Source organism: Humulus lupulus, chromosome 1 (assembly GCF_963169125.1).
Source record: "Humulus lupulus chromosome 1, drHumLupu1.1, whole genome shotgun sequence".
NCBI lineage: Eukaryota > Viridiplantae > Streptophyta > Magnoliopsida > Rosales > Cannabaceae > Humulus > Humulus lupulus.
This window is the reverse complement of record NC_084793.1, coordinates 225,676,527-225,698,183: the sequence shown is the minus strand read 5'-3', so window position 1 is coordinate 225,698,183 and position 21,657 is coordinate 225,676,527. Positions and strand designations below refer to the sequence as shown.

General features: G+C 37.9%; 1 protein-coding gene across 1 annotated transcript; it reads left to right on the top strand.

Moving 5' to 3' along the window:
• The first annotated feature begins 5,912 nt into the window (after window positions 1–5,912).
• On the top strand, window positions 5,913–15,279 carry LOC133830234 (uncharacterized). Its single transcript, XM_062260170.1, has 6 exons — window positions 5,913–5,955; window positions 12,629–12,734; window positions 12,894–13,420; window positions 13,730–13,920; window positions 14,124–14,870; window positions 15,253–15,279. Exons 1-6 carry the CDS (start codon window positions 5,913–5,915, stop codon window positions 15,277–15,279), a joined length of 1,641 nt encoding a protein of 546 aa, XP_062116154.1.
• The last annotated feature ends 6,378 nt before the right edge of the window (window positions 15,280–21,657 follow it).

Here is a 21,657-nt window from a genome sequence, read left to right as displayed (position 1 = left end):
GTACAACTACAAATGAAAATAATAAATCATTACATAATAATCAAAACAATAAAAAAAATGGAAAGCACATACTTCATACAGGTACATTAATATTTACTTTTGTTGAGTTTTGTTAATTATTGTTAATGCTTCTAACATTAGAAATTAATAACTTATTCTTTGTTTTTGGAATTATAAAATTATGCAGTTCAACATGGACCAATAAAAAGAGTGTGCTTCTCTTTTAATGAAAACATACATGAGTCCACATACTTCTCACTAGATGGTGCAAGCTCAAATAATGGTACCTCTTTACATAAAACTACATGTACAATTAATGATAATATTAGTATATTTAGGAATATTTATGTAACATATGTTTTATTGGTAATATAGTTATAATTCGGTCCAATGATTAGGACGCAAACGAAGAAATTGAAAAGCTCAAACAACAAGTTACTATTCATGGACTTAATCCTGTCCAGTTCGAGGATAAAAAAGGTATTATAATACTTTTCTTACCATATTTAGTTGGACGAAATTACATCCATTATTTGTTAATATATTATTATTTGTTCAATTGACAACTCATTATACAACACCTTGAAATTTTGGAATCCCTTCATACATATGCCAATATTGTGGTGCCATTTTATGGTATGAGGAACGGAAAAAGAAAATACAAAAGGTCTCACATCCCAAATTCATATTTTGTTGTCTGGAAGGACGTGTGCAGATACCATTATTGAAAGAAGCACCCCCTTTACTTAAATTTCTCTTAGGACCAGAATCTGGAGATTTGGGCGTTGCCGGGAATTAAAGGGTAACGGGATATGAATTATTGGTAATTGAGAATATCGAGAATAGCGGGAATTGGAGGGTGTTAATTATGATTAACGAAATAGGTGGAAAAGGTCGGTTTTGTCCTTGGGAGCCTTTAGAAACCTTTATTTGACCTAGGGGTATTTTAGTCTTTTCACCCCTAGGATTGATTTAAGCCATGAAGGTTGTGGAAGTTTGAAGAAAAACAGAGCATCAATTACACTTCTCCCGTACCTATTTTCTCTCCTTTACTTCTTGGATTTTTGTAGAGTCCAAGAACTTTACTTAGCTAGTTAGATATTAGTAGTAGTAGTAGCAGTAGTAGTAGTAGTAATAGCTAGTAGTAGTTATAGTATGTTTATTATTGTGGATTTTGGTTCAAGCCGGGACTTAGTTGAACACTCGTAGCAACACTTATAGATTTTATAAGTTTAACCTATAGTTTAAGAATCTTAATTATAACATAAATTTTGATTAATATAGCTGATTATGAAGATGATATTTATTGTACTATAAGGTTTAGATAGACCCAATAAGATAATGGCACGTCTCGTATGCATGTTTATTAAGAAATTAAGTATTTTTGAGGAATAGTTTATTAAGAGTAATATTTGAAAACCCCAGAGTCTACCAGCAGCTTTGAAATCGTTATAGGACTCAGTCAAAGTTGTTTACTCAATTCAAATTAGGCTGAAAAAGTGCAATTACGTGTATAATATTTCAGCGTATGCCGATATATCGCAGCTCTAGGGGGCGATATATCGTCACTCGGGGAATACAAAAAACACGTAACTTCGCACGAACACTTCGACGAGCCTCGGGAATATAAGCCCAGGCGATATATCGCCTACCATGGGCGACATATCAGCTCTAGGGCAAGGTTTTTGAATGATTTTGAAACCAGGCTCAATTCAACCCATAACCTCTTAGCTAGCCTCAGAATCTTTTGACCGAGTCTTAAGCCTCTACTGAACGAATATTCAAATGATTTTCAATTAAATAGTCATTATTTTATTCAAGCTAAAAGAAGATCTTTTCATTCTTGAACTCTATAAATAGGACCTAGTACCCAGCCATTTCTTTCATCTTCAAGCTGAGTTCAGAACCTTCAAGCAGCTAGGATTACTTTAGAGTGTTAAACACTTAGGTTGGGGTTATAAGTTCTATCATCTTAAGCTTATTAAACACTTGGGAAGTAAGGTTAAAAGTGTGTATTTCGATATCGAGGTGTAGTTCGGTTATAGTGCATTCAAAGGTATTCCTATTCCTAGTTCATTTCTGTATGTTTCATTAGTTTTTATAGTTTTTCTCTACTCAAATCCTAACTCGTTGTTTTCCATTCTTGGGTAGGCATCTAAGTTATTTGAACTAGAGGTTTCTTGTCGGTAAGTATTTTCTCGATGGTTTAGTTCATTCCTTTTCATTTCTTTTCATCTTTTTCTTTTAGAAATACTCACCTTCTCATTAATGGTTTTTAGGAGTGTTCCAAAATCCCGTCCTTGTTCTCACATCCCTGTATTTGGTAAGGAAAATAGGATAGTTTCTATATGCTTATGTGTATGTTTATGTATAATATGTTTATGCTATAGTACATTATGTTATGTTTTATCTAGGGGTCATAGTTGCTTAGTGCCCAAGTGTTTATCATTTTTATGTTTGTAGTTATGATTTACCCTACCTCAGGTATTAGACAGGGGACCTAGATGAGTTATCATAAACTATCATGTGATCTAACCTACCTCAGATATTAGACAGGGAACGTAGATGGTTTATCACATGTTTTAATGGCCATTAATAGTATAGTCCTATATGGTATACGTCTTTATAGTCATATGTTATATGTTTATAGTTTATGTTTATGTTTCATGCTCTTAGTAGATTTTCCTTGCTGGGTATTAGGCTCATTCCTTTATTTTTTTATATGTGCAGGAAAATAGTTATGGCGGCGGAAAGATTCTTGGCGGCTTGGGATTGTGTATTGAGGAAGAATGGATTCGGTGGACTGCGTGAATGATTTGAAAACAAAGTTGTTTTTACTCATTTCAATTATGTTTTCTATGTATTTTCCGCACCTAATCTTGTAACGAATTTATTTAAGATTTAAGATATGTTTTATTTTCAAACAATGGGATCCCATATCATACTCCGAATTTTTTTTAACCTTTTCTTTACAGTTTTTAATAAAGTTATGACTATGTATGTTTTCTTAAGATTAGTGTCTATATATAAGTAGTTTTAATGGTCCAAAGTCTAGAATAAGTTGGGTCATTACAATTATTGAGCTTAATTTTAGGAACCAAGCTTGGGAAATAAGTCTTGAGGGCTTGGGAGTGTGTTCCACCATTGATGAGCGTCATAATCTAAACTTGAGGTAAGATTCTAGCCATTAAATCTCTGGTTTGCTTTGTTTTTGTTATGGATTTCAGTTGAGTTTTCTAGGTTGGTTGATTGGCTTTGCTTGGAGTTTTTGGCTAGGGTTCCTGGGGATGTGATGCCTAGGACATGTGGGGATGGTTTTTGGGTTCATTTGGCACTTAATTTGATGTTTGGAAGCATTTGAATCAAGTTGGAAATGGAGGAGTCGAAGGGAGAAGATTCAGGGGCAAAACAGGCTGGGTGTAGCGCTATAGCGCCCACAAGGGGGCGCTACAGCGTTACCCAGGGTTGGATTTGTGCATTTTTGGTTCTGAGATGAGCGCTGGGGTGCTACTCTATTCCTTCAGAATCTTGTTTTGAGTGTTTTTAAGGGTTTTTGGCTCAGGGTTTCAATCCTTAAGGCCCGGGATCAAATCTACTCACCGTGTGGGTACCTTTCGAGGTCCCGAGAGTAGGGTTTAGGTCAAGACCCTATTATTGTTGATTTTCATTAATGGAGGTTATAATTGGTTATGATTAGGTAACCACTAAGGAATCAAAAGGTCAATCGTTCTCAAGGGTCGTTCTTATACTAATTCTCGATTAAACCAAAGGTAAGAAAACTACATCCCATATGTGACATGCATGGTTATTCATGAGGCATGTTGACTATTTAAATGTGGACATGGATTGAATATTGAATGCTTAGCAAACCTTGCTCACTTGTGTATGGCACTGACTGAATAGTCTGAATTGGCAATGGTGCCAGTATCAGCCGTGAAGCTGTGACTCATTAGTCAAGTTCGACAGAGATACTGAGCACTAGTCACTTGGTATTGACTCATAAGTCAAGAACAGCCTTAGCGTGTGTAACGCAAGCCAATAAAGATTATATCTAATCGACATCTGCATTGAATGACTCGAATGAGCATTGATGCCGGACCGACCTCAAGTTCGATGAATATTATAAGCGCTTGTCTAGCCAAGAGCTAGTCATTTAGAGCCAGGGCCAGCGAGCCCAGTGACTGTTTAGTCACATGGATATGGGTGCTGAGCCCTGTGAGACTTACCCATCAGTCTCTCATCTGTTTAAGCTAGCGACTTACCCATCAGTCACTCATCTGTTAAGCTAGAGACTTACCCGTCAGTCTCTCATTTGTTTAAGCTAGTGACTTGCTTGTCAGTCACTCAGTATGGTTTACCAGAACCTCAAGTGTTAAATCACTCATCTGATAAGAGCTATAAGCTCCTTCATGGTTAAGGTAACCACAAAGTGATACTCACTCATCTGTTCAGAGCTTTAAGCTCTGTGTGATTATAATGATAATCATTTGATAATATTTATATGCATTATTGTGTTTTCTTGTTGGGCTTTGGCTCATGGGTGCTATGTGGTGCAGGTAAAGGGAAAGAAAAGCTCACCCAGCCTTGAGTGGAGAGCTTAGGTGTGTACATATGCAGCCGCTTGACCACCACGACCAAGGAGTTCTCAGAGGAACTAGGGGGTTTACCCTATTTTTTCCGCTTAGGTCGGCGGGTTGTAAATTTAAACTGTAATGACCATTTTGAGTTGTAAATAACTTGTAAACGTTTTGATGGGCCCATGAACAATTTTATGTTTTAAATAAAACTATCCTTTCCTTTTGATTGGTTTTCCACCTTAACCTATTAATAACACCTAGAAGCACGCTTTTAACCAAAGAACTCGATTAGCGAGTTAAATTCACAGTTCAACGTTCACCGTAACACTCTTGGGGTAACCAAGGCGTTACAACTTGGTATCAGAGCGTGCCAAGGTTAGGGTTCCTGGGCATGTACACTCACCACTGAAGACAAGCTCGACTCATGGTTTGGTAACTATTTATGTAGTTATATGTATAACTGCTTAAACATAGTATAAATGCTTTACCTATTTACATGAGACACCATGTTAAACCTGTGCCCTGAATATTACATCTTCAGCAACCGTGTGCTAAATAGTACTGAAATTGCTAGCACATACTTATTAGTATTGTTGATTGTGAACTATTATGTGATACATGCTAAGTGCTAAATGCTATAATCATGTATCTATTTGTGTACTTGTATGACTATGGAATATGATAGTTATCTGCTTGTTCTTGGACCGTAAGGCGGCAAGAGGTTTAGTTATCACTACCCGACTGGCCGTATTGACTATTATTTCATCAAGCTATAAGTTGATAAGAATGAATCCAAGACAGACAGATACGTCAGCTGGCCAGAGTGATCAAGGCCAGAATAATAATAATCAGGATCAAGAGAATGACCAGGGACAGATTCCACAGCCAGCTCCTGCAAACTGGCAGCGGTTATTTAATGATCTGCATGCTACAGTGTTGAGGCAGGGAGAAGAACTCCGCCTCCTGAGACAATAGCAAGCTCCTGTAGTGGCCAGTGCATTTGAGGCACCTCTTGTATCGGTGCCAGTAGCTGAGCAACTGCCTGAGGTTGGTAATAAATGGGAGCCTCTCTATGAAAGGTTCAGAAAGCAGCAACCTCTAGTTTTTGAAGGCAGTGCAGATCCTGCTAAAGTTGAGCAGTGGATGAGCATGATTACCACCATCCTGGACTTCATGAGGGTGAATAGTAATGAGAGGGTAGCCTGTGCCACTTATATGTTTTAGGAGGATGTCCGAATTCGATGGGAAGTTATATCCCAGACTAGAAACATCAATGCCTTGAGTTGGGAAGAGTTTCAGACTCTGTTCAATGAGAAATAGTATAATGATGCCATTATGGCGGCAAAAGCTGAAGAGTTCATCAGGTTACTTCAAGGAGGTTTGTTAGTGACAGAGTATGCCCTGAAGTTTGATCGTTTGGCAAAGTTTTCCATGGAGCTGGTACCCACTGATGGGACCAGGAGGGAGAGATTTCTCCAGGGGCTACAGCCTAGATTAGCCCGTGATGTTCGTATTACCACTGTGGCTGGGGTTACTACCTATGCACAGGTGGTTGAGAAGGCACTCACAGCTGAGAGTGTAGAGTACAAGATATGGCGAGATAATGCAGTCAGAAAGGAGTTTAGGAGAGCAGGTTCTCCTTTTGTGGGTTCAAGTAGGGGTGGAGGCCCAAGTGAGCAAAAGAGGAAGGTTCCTAACACCTTCCCATTTTCAGGTTCTGATTGGAGACCTCGTGGTTTTTCAATGGGTCTTCAAGGTGGTAGTGAAGCCTGGAAGACTCGTCTTGAATGCCCTAGATGCAAGAGGCGTCATTTGGGAGAGTGTAGGGCAAAGGCCTGATTTTTGTGTGGAGCAGTGGGTCATTTTAAGAAAGATTTCCCCAAGGCAAGAAAGGAAGAACCCAAGAAATTGGATAGCTTGGTCCCAGCTCGAGTGTTCGCATTGACACAACCGGAAGATGAGGCTTCTTCCTCAGTAGTTACAGGTCAGATTCTTAGTGCTGGAACCCCTTATAATGTTTTGATTGATTCTGGTGCTACACATTCTTTTGTTGCTAGTAGTATTATTGATAGACTGTGTAGACCCTGTGATTTTTATGCTATGGGGTTTGGAACTTTGTTACCCACTGGGGAATTAGTGGTATCCAGGAGATGGGTCAGATCTTTGACAGTTACAATGGAGGGCAAAGAGTTGTTAGTGGATTTGATAGAGTTGGTTATGACTGACTTCGACATGATATTGGGTATGGATTGGTTGGTAAAGTATGGGGCAACCATTGATTGCAGAAGGAAGATGGTCACCTTTGAGCCTGAAGGTGAGGATCCTTTTGTGTTTGTTGGTACTGTGCATGGACCTCGCATACCTATGATTTCTGTTTTAAGGGCTAGGGATCTATTGCAAGGAGGTTGCATTGGATTCTTAGCCAGTGTGGTTGACACCACTCAGGTCATGCCAGTGAGACCAGAAGAGACCAGATTAGTCTATGAACTCCTGGATGTGTTTCCAGAAGATTTGCCAGGGTTGCCACCACACAGAGAGATAGAGTTCGTGATAGAACTGGCACCACGGATGGAGCCAGTGTCTAGAGCACCTTACAGAATGGCCCCAGCTGAGTTGAAAGAATTGAAAGTACAGTTGCAAGAGCTGTTGGATTTGGGTTTTATCAGACCTAGTTTTTCACCTTGGGGAGCGCTAATTCTGTTTGTAAAGAAGAAAGATGGTTCTCTGAGGATGTGCATTAATTACAAACAACTGAATAAGCTAACAATCAAGAACAAGTATCCTTTGCCAAGGATAAATGATATGTTCGATCAGTTGCAAGGTAAGAAAGTATTCTCAAAGATCGACCTTCGTTATGATTATCATCAGTTGAGGGTCAAGGAGGGAGACATACCGAAGACTGATTTTCGTACTACGTATGGGCATTATGAGCTCTTAGCCATGCCTTTTGGATTTACTAATTCCCCTGCCGCTTTTATGGATCTGATGAATAGAGTGTTCAAGGATTATCTGGACCAGTTTGTGATCGTCTTCATCGATGATATCCTGGTATATTCTCAGTCTGAATCAGAGCATGGGCAACATCTGAGGTTGGTTCTATAGCGACTGAAGGAACATAGACTGTTTGCGAAATTCAAGAAATGTGAGTTCTGGTTATCTCAGGTATCCTTTCTTGGGCACATTGTCAGTAAGGAGGGGATTAAAGTAGATCTAGTGAAGATCGAGGCAGTCAGAGATTGGCCAAGGCCAAAGAATGCTTCTGAGGTTAGAAGTTTCCTTGGATTGGTAGGTTATTATAGGCGTTTTGTGGAAGGGTTCTCAAAGATTGCTACTGCATTGACTGAGCTAACACGCAAGAATCAGAAGTTTGTGTGGTCAGACAAATGTGAGAATAGTTTTCAGGAATTGAAGCAGAGATTGATTACAGCTCCGATTCTGAGTCTTCCAACAGATCAGGAGAAATTTTTTATTTATTGCGATGCTTCACATAAAGGTTTGGGCTGTGTTCTGATGCAGTCATAGAAGGTAATTGCTTATGCCTCTCGTCAGTTAAAGGAGTATGAAAAGAGATATCCCACTCATGATTTGGAGTTGGCAGCTGTGGTCTTTGCTTGAAAGATATGGAGGCATTATCTTTATGGGGAAAGGTGAGAGATCTATATAGACCACAAGAGCCTAAAATACTTCTTCACTTAGAAAAATCTAAATATGAGACAAAGGCATTGGCTGGAGTTAGTAAAAGATTATGACTGTGAGATTTTGTATCATCCAGGAAAAGCCAACGTGGTAGTTGATGCTTTAAGCCAGAAAGGTCTAGGACAGATTTATGGTGCGAGGTTGATAGCCAAAGAGTTAGCTGATGATATGACTAGAGCTGGTATAGAGTTGTTGTGGGCCAGTTGGCCAATATTACACTACAATCTATGCTGTTGGAGAGAATCAAGGAGGGTCAGTTGAATGATCCATAGCTGATCAAGATCAGAGAAGATGTTTTGACTAAAGCATCCAGAAATTATACAGTGTCTGATTTAGGCTTGTTGAGATACAAGGGGCGGATATGTGTTCTGTTAGACACTTCTTTGAGGCAAGAGATTCTAGATGAATCTCATACTACACCTTACTCTTTGCATCCAGGCACCACGAAGATGTACCAGGATGTAAGATTGTTGTATTGGTGGCCGGGGATGAAGAGGGATGTAGTGGAATATGTGGCTAAGTCCTTGACATGTCAACAGGTCAAGGTTGAGCATCAGAGGCCGGCAGGGTTATTGCAGCCTCTGGATATCCCAGAGTGGAAATGGGAGGACATCACGATGGATTTCGTGGTGGGATTACCCAAGACTGTTGGTCAGCATGATTCTATTTGGGTGATAGTGGATCGCTACACCAAGTCATCTCACTTCTTGCCAATGAGGACTACCTATACAGTTGACCAGTATGTAGATCTCTATGTGAGAGAGATCGTGCACCTTCATGGAGCGCCGAGGTCGATCGTGTCAGATCATGACCCTACTTTTACTTCTAAGTTCTAGGGAAGTTTACAGAAGGCCATGGGAACACAATTGTAGTTCAGTACTGCATATCATCCTCAGATAGATGGGAAATCTGAGTGGACGATCTAGATATTGGAAGACATGCTGTGAGCATGTGTGCTGGACTTTGGTGGATCTTGGAGTAAGTATCTACCTTTGATAGAGTTTTCCTACAACAACAGTTATTAGTCTACCATTGGGGTTGCACCTTATGAGATGTTGTATGGTAGGAAGTGCAGATCTCTCATTCATTGGGATGAGACAGGTGAAAGGAGATACTTGGGTCCTGAGGTAGTTCAAAGGACCAGTGAGGCCATTGAGAAGATTAGAGCTCGGATGCTCGCTTCTCAGAGTAGACAGAAGAGCTATGCAGATCCCAAGCTAAGGAACGTGGAGTTCCAAGTGGGAGACTATGTCTTCCTTAGAGTCTCACCATGGAAAGGGGAGAGAAGGTTTGGGAAGAAGGGCAAACTGAGCCCTAGATTTGTAGGTCCATTTGAGATCCTGGAGAGGATTGGTCAAGTGGCTTACAGGTTGGCCTTGCCTCTAACATTGTCAGCCATGCATAACGTGTTCATGTTTCTACTCTTCAGAGGTATGGATCTGATGTGAATCATATTTTGAGCTATGAAGATCTGGAGCTTGAGGCAGATCTCTCCTTTGAGGAGCAGCCAGTCCAGATACTTGACAGAAAGGAAAAGGTCCTCAGAAATAAGACGATACATTTGGTTAAGGTATTGTGGAGGAACAGCAAGGTCGAGGAAGCGACCTGGGAGCTGGAGTCAGATATGCAGAGTCAGTATCCCGAGCTGTTCAGGTAACTTTCAAGGACGGAATTTCTGTAAGGAGGGGATAGTTGTAATGCCCCAAAATCCCTAATGCAGTCTAATGGCTGGATTAGTAGGCCGGGAGGGCCATAATTGCTTTATTATGCCATTAAATGATTATATGCATGTTTATGTGAATTATATTATAATATGATGTTAAATGCATGCATGTGGGTCCACATTTCATTACAGGGGTGTTTTGGTAATTTGGCCCGTTGAGGGCGTAATTGTATATTTTCATGCATGTCGGTGACATATTGTTGAGACCACATTATAATGTGGATTTGTTTGAGCCATTCGGCATGAGATGATCTATGAGTGAAAATTAGCGGTTTAGTCATAACAGGATTAAGTTCGGGGCTCGAGGCGAGTCTCGAGGTAATTTGAAGATTTGGGCGTTGCCAAGAATTAAAGGGTAACGTGATATGAATTATTGGTAATTGAGAATATCGAGAATAGCTGGAATTGGAGGGTGTTAATTATGATTAACGAAATAGGTGGAAAAGGTCGGTTTTGTCATTGGGAGCCTTTAGAAACCTTTATTTGACCTAGGGGTATTTTAGTCTTTTCACCCCTAGGATTGATTTAAGCCATGAAGGCTGTGGAAGTTTGAAGAAAAATAGAGCATCAATTACACTTCTCCTGTACCTATTTTCTCTCCTTTTCTTCTTGGATTTTTTAGTTTAATTTGAGGAACCAAGCTTGGGAAATAAGTCTTGAGGGCTTGGGAGTGTGTTCCCCCATTTAAGAGCATCATAATCTAAACTTGAGGTAAGATTCTAGCCATTAAATCTCTGCTTTTCTCTGTTTTTGTTATGGATTTTAGTTGAGATTTCTAGGTTGGTTGATTGGCTTTGCTTGGAGTTTTTGGCTAGGGTTCTTGGGGTTGTGAGGCCTAGGACATGTGGGGATGGTTTTTGGGTTCATTTGGCACTTAATTTGATGTTTGGAAGCATTTAAATCAAGTTGGAAATGGAAGAGTCGAAGGGAGAGGATTCAGGGGCAAAACAGGCTGGGTGTAGCGCTATAGCGCCCACAAGGGGGCGCTACAGTGCTACCCAGGGTTGGCTTTGGGCGTTTTTGGTTCTGAGATGAGCGCTGGGGCACTACTCTGTTCCTTCAGAATCCCGTTTTGAGTGTTTTTAAGGGTTTTTGGCTCGGGGTTTCAATCCTTAAGGCCCGGGATCGAATCTACTCACCGTGTGGGTACATTTCAGGGTCCCGAGAGTGGGGTTTAGGTCAAGACCCTATTATTGTTGATTTTCATTAATGGAGGTTGTAATTGGTTATGATTAGGTAACCGCTAAGGAATCAAAAGGTCAATCATTCTCAAGGGTCATTCTTATACTAATTCTCGCTCGAACAAGAGGTAAGAAAACTGCATCCCATATGTGACATGCATGGTTATTCATGAGGCATGTTGACTATTTAAATGTGGACATGGATTGAATATTGAATGCTTAGCAAACCTTGCTCACTTGTGTATGGCACTGACTGAATAGTCTGAATTGGCAATGGTGCCAGTATCAGCCGTGAAGCTGTGACTCATTAGTCAAGTTCGACAGAGATACTGAGCACTAGTCACTTGGTATTGACTCATAAGTTAAGAACAGCCTTAGCGTGTGTAACGCAAGCCAATAAAGATTATATCTAATCGACATCTGCATTGAATGACTCGAATGAGCATTGATGCCGGACCGACCTCAAGTTCGATGAATATTATAAGCGCTTGTCTAGCCAAGAGCTAGTCATTTAGAGCCAGGGCCAGCGAGCCCAGTGACTGTTTAGTCACATGGATATGGGTGCTGAGCCCTGTGAGACTTACCCATCAGTCTCTCATCTGTTTAAGCTAGCGACTTACCCATCAGTCACTCATCTGTTAAGCTAGAGACTTACCCGTCAGTCTCTCATTTGTTTAAGCTAGTGACTTGCTTGTCAGTCACTCAGTATGGTTTACCAGAACCTCAAGTGTTAAATCACTCATCTGATAAGAGCTATAAGCTCCTTCATGGTTAAGGTAACCACAAAGTGATACTCATTCATCTGTTCAGAGCTTTAAGCTCTGTAAGATTATAATGATAATCATTTGATAATATTTATATGCATTATTGTGTTTTCTTGTTGGGCTTTGGCTCATGGGTGCTATGTGGTGCAGGTAAAGGGAAAGAAAAGCTCACCCAGCCTTGAGTGGAGAGCTTAGGTGGTGATGTGTACATATGCGGCCGCTTGACCACCACAACCAAGGAGTTCTCAGAGGAACTAGGGGGTTTACCCTATTTTTTCCGCTTAGGTCGGCGGGTTGTAAATTTAAACTGTAATGACCATTTTGAGTTGTAAATAACTTGTAAACGTTTTGATGGGCCCATGAACAGTTTTATGTTTTAAAAAAACATATCCTTTCCTTTTGATTGGTTTTCCACCTTAACATATTAATAACACCTAGAAGCACGTTTTTAACCAAAGAACTCGATTAGCGAGTTAAATTCATGGTTCAATGTTCACCGTAACGGTCTTGAGGTAACCAGGGCGTTACATTTGATGTACATATTAATGTCGAGGTTTTCAATTACTCTAGATCAGTCAAATACCTTTTCAAATATTTTCATAAAGGGTCTGACAGAACTACTGAAACAATGTAATCTATTGACACTGCCAAAGAAATAGATGAGATAAAAACATATTTGGATTGTAGATATATCTCAGCAACTGAAGCTTGCTGGAGAATATTCCAATTTGACATACATTACAAACAGCCAGCAGTTGAAAGATAACCATTCCATTTACCTGGAGAGCACACAGTAATATTCGAAGAAAACAAATGTGTTGAAAATGTTGTTTGCATACCTGGAATAGAAAAAACAAAGTTCACTCAATGGTTGGAGGCAAACAAGAATTATGATGATGCACAAGAGCTAACTTATTCGTATTTCCCTATATGTTGGGTTTGGAATTCAAAGGAGAAACACATGGACTAGGAGAAAAAATGGATTGTCAATTGGAAGAATTTACTTCGTGCATCCTTCAACTGGAGAACGCTTCTATTTGAGAAAGTTGTTAAATTTTGTCAAAGAAAGCACTTCTTATGAAAGTATTAGAACAATAAATGGGGTGACATATCCTAATTTTAAAGGTGCATGCTATGCTTTGGGATTGTTAGACGATTATAAAGAGTGGATAGATTGCTTGACTGAAGCTGCAATATGGGCAACTGGAAAAGATTTAAGACATCTTTTCGTCATGATACTCATTCACTGTCAGGTTTCTGATGCATCACAACTTTGGAAATCTAATTATATTGCATTGTCAGAAGACATAACTTCATCGCAAAGGAAGAGATTTAGAATGAATGATCTTAAGTTAACTGAACAACAAGTTGAAGCATACACATTGTTCGAGATTGAAAGTATCATGATGAAGATGGGAAAAAGTTTGAAAGATATAGATGGAATGCCCTTGCCTAATCCATCTTTGATAAGAGACTCGGGTAATAGATTGGTTAATGAAGAGCTTGATTATGACCGAGATCAATTTTTTAAAACCAAAGTCCTATAATTTCATAAAATCAGCTTATAAAGCAATAGTACATTCAGAAGAGAATGAACAAGGCAATTTATTTTTTTTATCAATGGATATGGTGGTACAGGTAAAACATTTTTATGGAATACAATTACTGCAAAGCTCAGATCACAATAAAAAATAGTCTTGCCTGTAGCAACTTCAGGCATAGTTGCTTTGTTATTGCCTAATGGTAGGACAACTCATTCACGATTTCATATTCCCTTGAATGTTACAGCAGAGTTGACTTGTGAAATTCAACAAGGCACCCTACTAGCTAGACTTCTTGTGAAAACTTCTTTGATCATTTGGGATGAAGCACCTATGGCAAATAAGTTCTTCTTTGAATCTTTGGATAATACCTTAAGAAATATTCTAAGAACAAGGTTTGAAAATAGCTCTAACAAACCTTTTCGAGGACTTACAATAGTATGTGGTGGTGATTTCCGACAAATATTACCAGTTGTCCCAAAAGGTACAAGAGCTAATATGTTGATGCTTCTCTTAAATCACCATATTTGTGGCCATTTTTCAAAATATATGAGCTTAACCAAAATATGAGGCTCTATAATTGAAGCTTGACTGGTTTTGAGGCTGCTAAAATAGCTTCTTTTGACAAATGGATGTTGTAGATTGGAGATGGTTCATTATATGATGACATTGATAGAAAATTAATTAAGCTTCCTTCTGATATCGCCATAAATCCATCTCAAGATCCACTGAAATCCATAGTTGAAGTTATCTACCCATCACTTTTACAAAAGTACAACGATTCTGCATATTTGACAGAAAGAGCAATACTAACACCAAAAAACGAAATGGTCTATGAACTAAATGAGATGATTATGAATATTATACCTGGTGAAGGGAGAACATATTTTAGCTCAAACAGTATATGCAAAGCAAGTGTAAAGACAAATGATGAAGATCTTTTGTATCCAGCTGAATTTTTGCATAATTTGAAATTTAATGGCATCCCTAATCATGAGATGCGACTTAAGGAAGGTGCTCCTGTAATGCTCCTTAGAAATCTAAATCAAACAGAAGGCCTATGCAATGGCACAAGATTGATTATCAAGCGTCTTGGTAAATGGTCCATTAGAGGGGACATCATTTCTAGAACAAATATTGGTGAAAATGTCACAATTCCAAGAATTATCATGTCTCCCAATGAATCAAGATGGCCATTCAATCTTAATAGACGACAACTTCCGTTGGAACCATGTTTTTCCATGACAATCAACAAAAGCCAAGGAAAATCTCTTAAACATGTTGGCTTGTACCTCCCTAAGCAAGTATTCACCCACGGTCAATTATATGTTGTTGTGTCCCGAGTTACCATAAGAGAAGGATTGATCATACTAAATGTTGATGATGAGGTGGGAGACCCAACCTTAATAAAAAATATTGTTTACAAAGAAGTATTTCAAAATACTCACTCATAAAAAAAATATTTATTCTAGAAAATGATATAATAAAACTATTTGTACATAGTTTGATTCTATCTTTAGCAATATATATATATATTGAAGCTACATGTGTTTATATTATTGTAAATTACAATATCAACTTCATTACACAAACATAGTAGTAAAAAAAATATGAGGATTAACTAATTTCAATATTATTCCTTACCTTATTTGTTTCACAACTCATCTAATCAAAATTATACTACATATTAATGTTTGTTAATCAATAAAGTTTTTATTTTAAATTATTGATATTCTAACATCTTCATCTTATTTTTCTATCATATTTTAGATGTTATCGGATGCTTATGTTGTGTGAGTGATATTGAGATTGTTGGAGGTGGTTAGGAAAAAAGAGACATCAAAGTTTTAACAAATTAGTAAGTATAAATTAATCGATAAATCTTCAAATAGATTCTGTAGCATCATTAATCGAAAAAATTTCCACCATCTCCAATGGTGTGGAAGCTATTGCGAGTTCTAATATATTTATATATTTTTTTTATATAATTACTATTGTTATTTAAAATGAATAGAAAATAGAAAAAAATAATAGAATTAATAAGAAATTATAGGACTTTGGTTTTAAAAAATTCTAATCTTACAATTTTTTGAAGAACCATAGTCATTAATTTTCAAAACATAAATAATAAAAAATACTTTTGTTTTAATTTAAATAATGAGCTTATTTTATGAATTATATTCGATCTCCACCGTTAGTTTAACACAGTCTATAACTTAATGGGGCCTCGAGACACTTTGATTCGTCCCCCTACGGAAATGTGTTCATTAGTTATTTTGACAAGGTTAAATTTCGAAAGATATATAATTATAGGTCAAATTCTATTAGACTCACCCTTACGGTGACTACTAGGACTAAATCTATGATTATCGAAACCGTGGGTCTAGTTCATAAAATAAGAGATTTTGTTTTCTTATTTTGATCGAATAGTAGGTTGTTAATAATGGTGCCCATTATTAAATAAGTTTACAACTTTATTTAACTAGTGGTGTATTTTACTCTCGCCAACCGGGACAAGAATATCATAGATTATTTAAAAACCTAAAGAAATAGAGATATGATTGTTTTTGGTATTTTTTCTCATATCTTACATATTTTTGGTATATGTTGTGCTATAACTTGAAATCTGTGTGAATAGAAGTTCTATTGAGTAAATGTGATTGATTTCTATTTTATTGATAATTTGTAGTTTTAAGTTAAGTAGTGTCTGTGTCTACTCCCATCCCTTCTCAACTTTCTCGATGGAGAAACTCACTGGAGAAAACTTCCTGAATTGGAAGCTGAATATCAACATAGAGTTGATTTGTGACAACTCTGAATTCGTCATGACTAAGGAATCCCCCGAACGAGCACCGTGTCCGCACGTTCGTGATGGCACCGTAAATGCTTGGATAGCACCGTCTCCGCACATACGTGATGACACCATGAATGCTCGAAAGGCACTGTGTCCGCACGTTCGTGATCAACTCAACTATGGTCTGACGCAACTCATGAACGAGCTTAAGATTTTTGAGCCTATCATGGGTGGACCTAGTAAGGGAGGACAAAATGAGACTGTTGTTGTTGCTGCTGATCCAGCTAAGGCTGAAGCTAACCAAGCTTCATCTTTGAAAGCTGAAAACAAGAGGAAAGGTGGACAAAACAACAACCCCAAGACTACGAAGGCTGCAAAGACGAGTGTACAACCAAATGCACATACGCCTAAGGGGAAGAACAAGAAAAATAAAGAAGGTAAAGGTATATGTTTTCACTGCAAAGAGAAGGGGCATTGGAAACAGGATTGCCCAAGTTTCTAGCAGCAAAAAACAAAGGTAATAATTATAGTTCATTTATCTTAGAAACATGTGTTATAGAGAATGATAAATCCGTCTGAATTATTGATTATGGATCTACTAACCATGTATGTAACTCTTTACAACTTCTTGAATCGTGGGAGGAAGTGGACAAAGAAGGCTTAAAGCTTAGAGTTGGGAACGGAGCATTCGTTGCGGTCCAAGCTAGAGGAAGAGCTCGTCTGAAGTTTGGAAATAAATATTTTTTTATGATGTATTTTTTATTCCGGATTTTAGTAGAAATTTAATTTCAGTTTCCATGTTGCAATTAGAACAATTTGTTATGACTTTCACAAGTTCTAATATGTCTATTTCTTTCAATGGATCACAATTGTTTATTGCATGTTTGGAAAGTGGGCTTTATATTCTGCATCTTAATGAACCCATTGCTCTTAACAATGATTTATTCAAAGTAGCTAAACCTAGGACCAATAAACGTCAAAAGACCGATAACGATAATATGACGTATTTATGGCACTTGAGACTAGATCAAATTGGCTATGATAGGATTCAAAGACTTACAAAGGACGTGCCTTTGAGGAAACTTACCTTAGGTGAATTACCTGTCTGTGAATTTTGTCTAGAAGGCAAACTGACCAAGCGTCCATTCTCTGCAAAGGGTGATAGGGCCAAAGAACCACTTGGACTTGTGCATTCAAATGTTTGTGGACCTTTGAATGTACAAGCCATGGGTGGTTTTGAGTATTTCATCACTTTCATTGACGATTACTCTAGATACTCATGTCTTTACATAATGCATAGGAAATCAGAAACATTTTCAAAGTTTCAGGAATTCCTAGCGATGGCTCAGAACCAATTAGGTAAAACGTTAAAGATCTTGCGATCTGATAGGAGTGCAGAATATTTGTATATGTAGTTCCAAGATCATTTAATCGAACTTGGGATTTTATCACAACTTACTACCCCAGGTACTCCGCAACAAAATGGTGTAGCGGAACGCTGGAACAAAACTTTATTTGAAATGGTTCGATGCATGCTTAGTTACTCAACTCTACCAACTTCGTTCTGGGGACATGCAATGGAAATCGCGAATGGAATTCTTAATGTCATGCCGTCTAAATCAATCCCCAAAATACCTTTAGAACGCTGGAATGGTCGTGAACCTAGTTTACGCCATTATAGAATCTGGGGGTGTCCCGCCCATGTCCTGAGGAAAAAGGAAGGAAAGCTAGAACCGCGAACTGAAGTTTGCATGTTTGTTGGCTATCCTAAAGGTACTCGGGGTGGACTTTTCTATAGTCATTCAGAAAAGAAAGTGTTTACTTCTACAAATGCTACTTTTCTGGAAAATGACTATGTCCAAAACTTCAAACCACGTAGCAAAGTAGTTTTAGAGGAGATGGTTACAGAATTGAGTCCAACCAATGTTCCATCATCATCAACGTGAGTTGATAACAAAATTCCCACTCTTCAGGTACAACAAACGCTAGTCGATTTAAATGAAGAAAGTACCACTGTTCCTGAGCAAACAATCATAGAGCCTCATTGTACTGGGAGGGTTTCTAAGAACCCAGTTCGCTATGTTTTGGATGGTAAAACCAATATGGTTGTTGGTGACACTAGTGATGATGATCCGTTGTCTTTCAAACAGGCTATTGCTACCCCTGAAAATGAACTATGGCTCAAAGCCATGAAATAGGAAATGGAGTCCATGTACTCAAATTATGTCTGGGATCTTGTGGAAGCACCTAGTGACTTTAAGGCCATTGGGTGCAAGTGGATCTACAAGAAGAAGTGATGTGTTGATGGAAATATTGAGACTTATAAAGCTCGATTAGTGGCAAAGGGTTATACCCAAGGAGAAGGCATGGACTATGAGGAAACTTTTAGTCCAGTAGCCATGCTCAAGTCCATTCATATCCTCCTATCCATAGTAGTCACTCTCGACTATGAGATCTGGCAAATGGGCGTCAAGACAACTTTTCTTAATGGAAAGCTTGACGAAGTCATTTATATGGATTAGCCAGAAGGATTTAAAGTAGCTGGACAAGAAGGAAAAGTTTGCAAGTTGAATAGGTCCATCTATGGACTTAAGCAAGCTTCTCGTTCATGGAACCTTAGGTTTGATGAAATAATCAAAACCTATGGCTTTGAACAAAATATTGATGAGCCTTGTGTTTACCAACTTAAGGCAAATCAAATAAGGGTATTCCTAGTTCTTTATGTAGATGATATCTTACTCATTGGAAACAATGTTAAGAAATTATGAGATGTGAATAATTGGTTGAGCAATCAATTCCAGATGAAGGATTTGGGTGAAGCAAGTTATGTTCTAGGTATCCTGATCATCAGGGATAGAAAGAACAGACTCTTAGCTCTATCTCAAGTAGCTTACATAGATAAAGTGCTTGAACGTTTCTCAATGACAAATTCCAAGAAATGACGTTTACCATCCTGCCATGGAATTCATCTTTCAAAGAAGCAGTCTCCCCAGACTCCTGAAGAGGAAGATGCAATGCGAAAAGTTCCTTACGCATCTGCAGTTGGAAGTGTGATGTATGCCATGTTGTGTACTAGACTAGATATCTGTTATGCAGTGGGAGTAGTGAGCATGTATCAGTCAAACCCAGGACTGGAACATTGGATAGCAGTTAAGCAATACCTGAACTATTTTAGGTGAACTAGGGATTATATGTTAGTCTACAGGGGTGGTGTTCTGAACCCTGTAGGCTACACCGATTCAGATTTTAAGATTGATGTCGATGACAGGAAGTCTACTTCTGGAGTGGTGTTTACTCTTGGGGGTGGAACTGTGATATGGAGAAGCATAAAGCACTCTGTAATCTCAGATTCCACCATGGAGGCTGAGTACATAGTCGCATCAGAAGTAGCTAAGGAAATTGTCTGGCTAAAGAAGTTCTATTCGGATCTTGGTGTTATTCCAGAAATGGATAAACCGCTTGTGTTGTTTTGTGACAATACAGGAGCAATAGCCAACTCGAAAGAACCTTGTAGTCACAAGTGGAGTAAGCATATAGAAAGGAAGTATCACATTATTCGAGAATATGTGGCTAAGGGAGATGTGAAGGTTATGAAGATTGCATCTGCAGACAATCTTGCAGATCCGTTTACGAAGACACTACCAGAAGCTACATTTGATAAGCATATCAAGGAAAATGGATTAGTATAATTAAGGCATTAGTTTCAATTAGTGCAAGTCGGAGTTTGTTAGGGTTTTATGCCCTAATTAAAACTCAATTTCTTTGTAATCTCATTTTATTATCAATAAAATAATAGAAATCATTTTTTGACTTGGTCAATCACTTTGCTCACATGTTTTATTTGCATGATTATTTGTTTAATATAAACTTCTATTAAATCCCGAGCATATAGCTAATCATATTTATAGTGACGTAATCACAGTGGAATATAAATATGATTATATGTTCAAAATAAGTTAGTCCTAAGATTAGTCAGTGCACAGGATTTACACTAACTTGCCAATCTACGATATGTTCTACTTACACATCACAGTGTTATGTTATTTCCAGAACATTCGCAAAGTAGATAAGATCAGATATATGTAGCATCCCAGAATTTTACTTAGCTAGATAGTAGTAGTAGCTGTAGAATTTTAGTTTTCGTGGATATTGGTCAAAGCCGGGATTTAGTTGGAAACTCGTAGAAATAGTTATGGTTTTTATGAGTTTAGCCTATAGTTTAGAAATATTAATTTTAACATAAGGTTTGAATAATATAGCTGGTCCTAGAAATATTATTTATTATAACCTAAGGTTTAGATAGAATAATTAAGAGCGTGACACTTGTCACATGTATGATTATTAAGGATTTAAGCATTTTGGTTGAATAAATTAATAAAGGATAGATCTAGAAGGTCTAGAACCTTCCATCATCTGTTAGGATCACATTTTACTCAGTCAAAGTAGTTTAAACAAATTCAAGTATGCTGAAAGTGTGCAAAAATGTGTTTAAAATATTAGCGTATGCCGATATATAGCAGCTATAGGGGTCGATATATCGCCTATGATTGATACAAAAAACACGTCGACTTCGAACGGACGAAATCACAAACCCTCGGAAACATGTTCTAGGCGATATATTGGCTCCAGTGGCCATATTTGAATTTTCATGGAATTCTAAACTAGAAACAACCCTCAACAACTTTGACTCGTTCCTGAATATTTTTGACCGAGTTCTGGGAATCTGTTGAACATATAATTCAAATTTATTCAATTTTTAATCATTTATTTATTCATTGAAATGGGAGTTAGTTTCACTCCTTGAACTCTATAAATAGGACCCTTCACTTAGCCATTCTATTCATCATTCAAGCATAGTTCAGAGCCTCCAAGCTGCTAAGTTCGTTCTAGAGAGAAACACTAGGATTTTGGGGTTAAAGCTTTCAAATCTAAAGCTTTTATAAACACTTGGGAAGTAAGTTTTTGTGTGATTTCAGTGTTCGAGGTATAGATCGAGGTTTTAAGCTATCTAAGATATCGTTAATCTTTAGGTTTAGTTCATTATATTTTCTATTATTCTTTCATTTTTCTTCGAATCCTAATTTGTGATAGTGGCTTTTGGTTAGGTGTTCAATTTGTTTGAAACATAAAGTTTTCGGTAAGTTCTTATCCTGATGGTTTAGATCTTCTCTTCATCTTATTTTTCTTTAGGAAACTTATGGTTTCTTATGTTTGGTTTTAGGAGTTTCCAATCCCGCTTTTGTCTCCAATATTCCAGTTTTTGGTAAGGAAAATTAGTTAGTTTAGTTTATGATATATTTTATGTTGGTATGACCTAACATTTCAGGTACAATAAAGGGGTAAGTATGTCTGGACACAAGGAGTCCAATGATGTATGACGG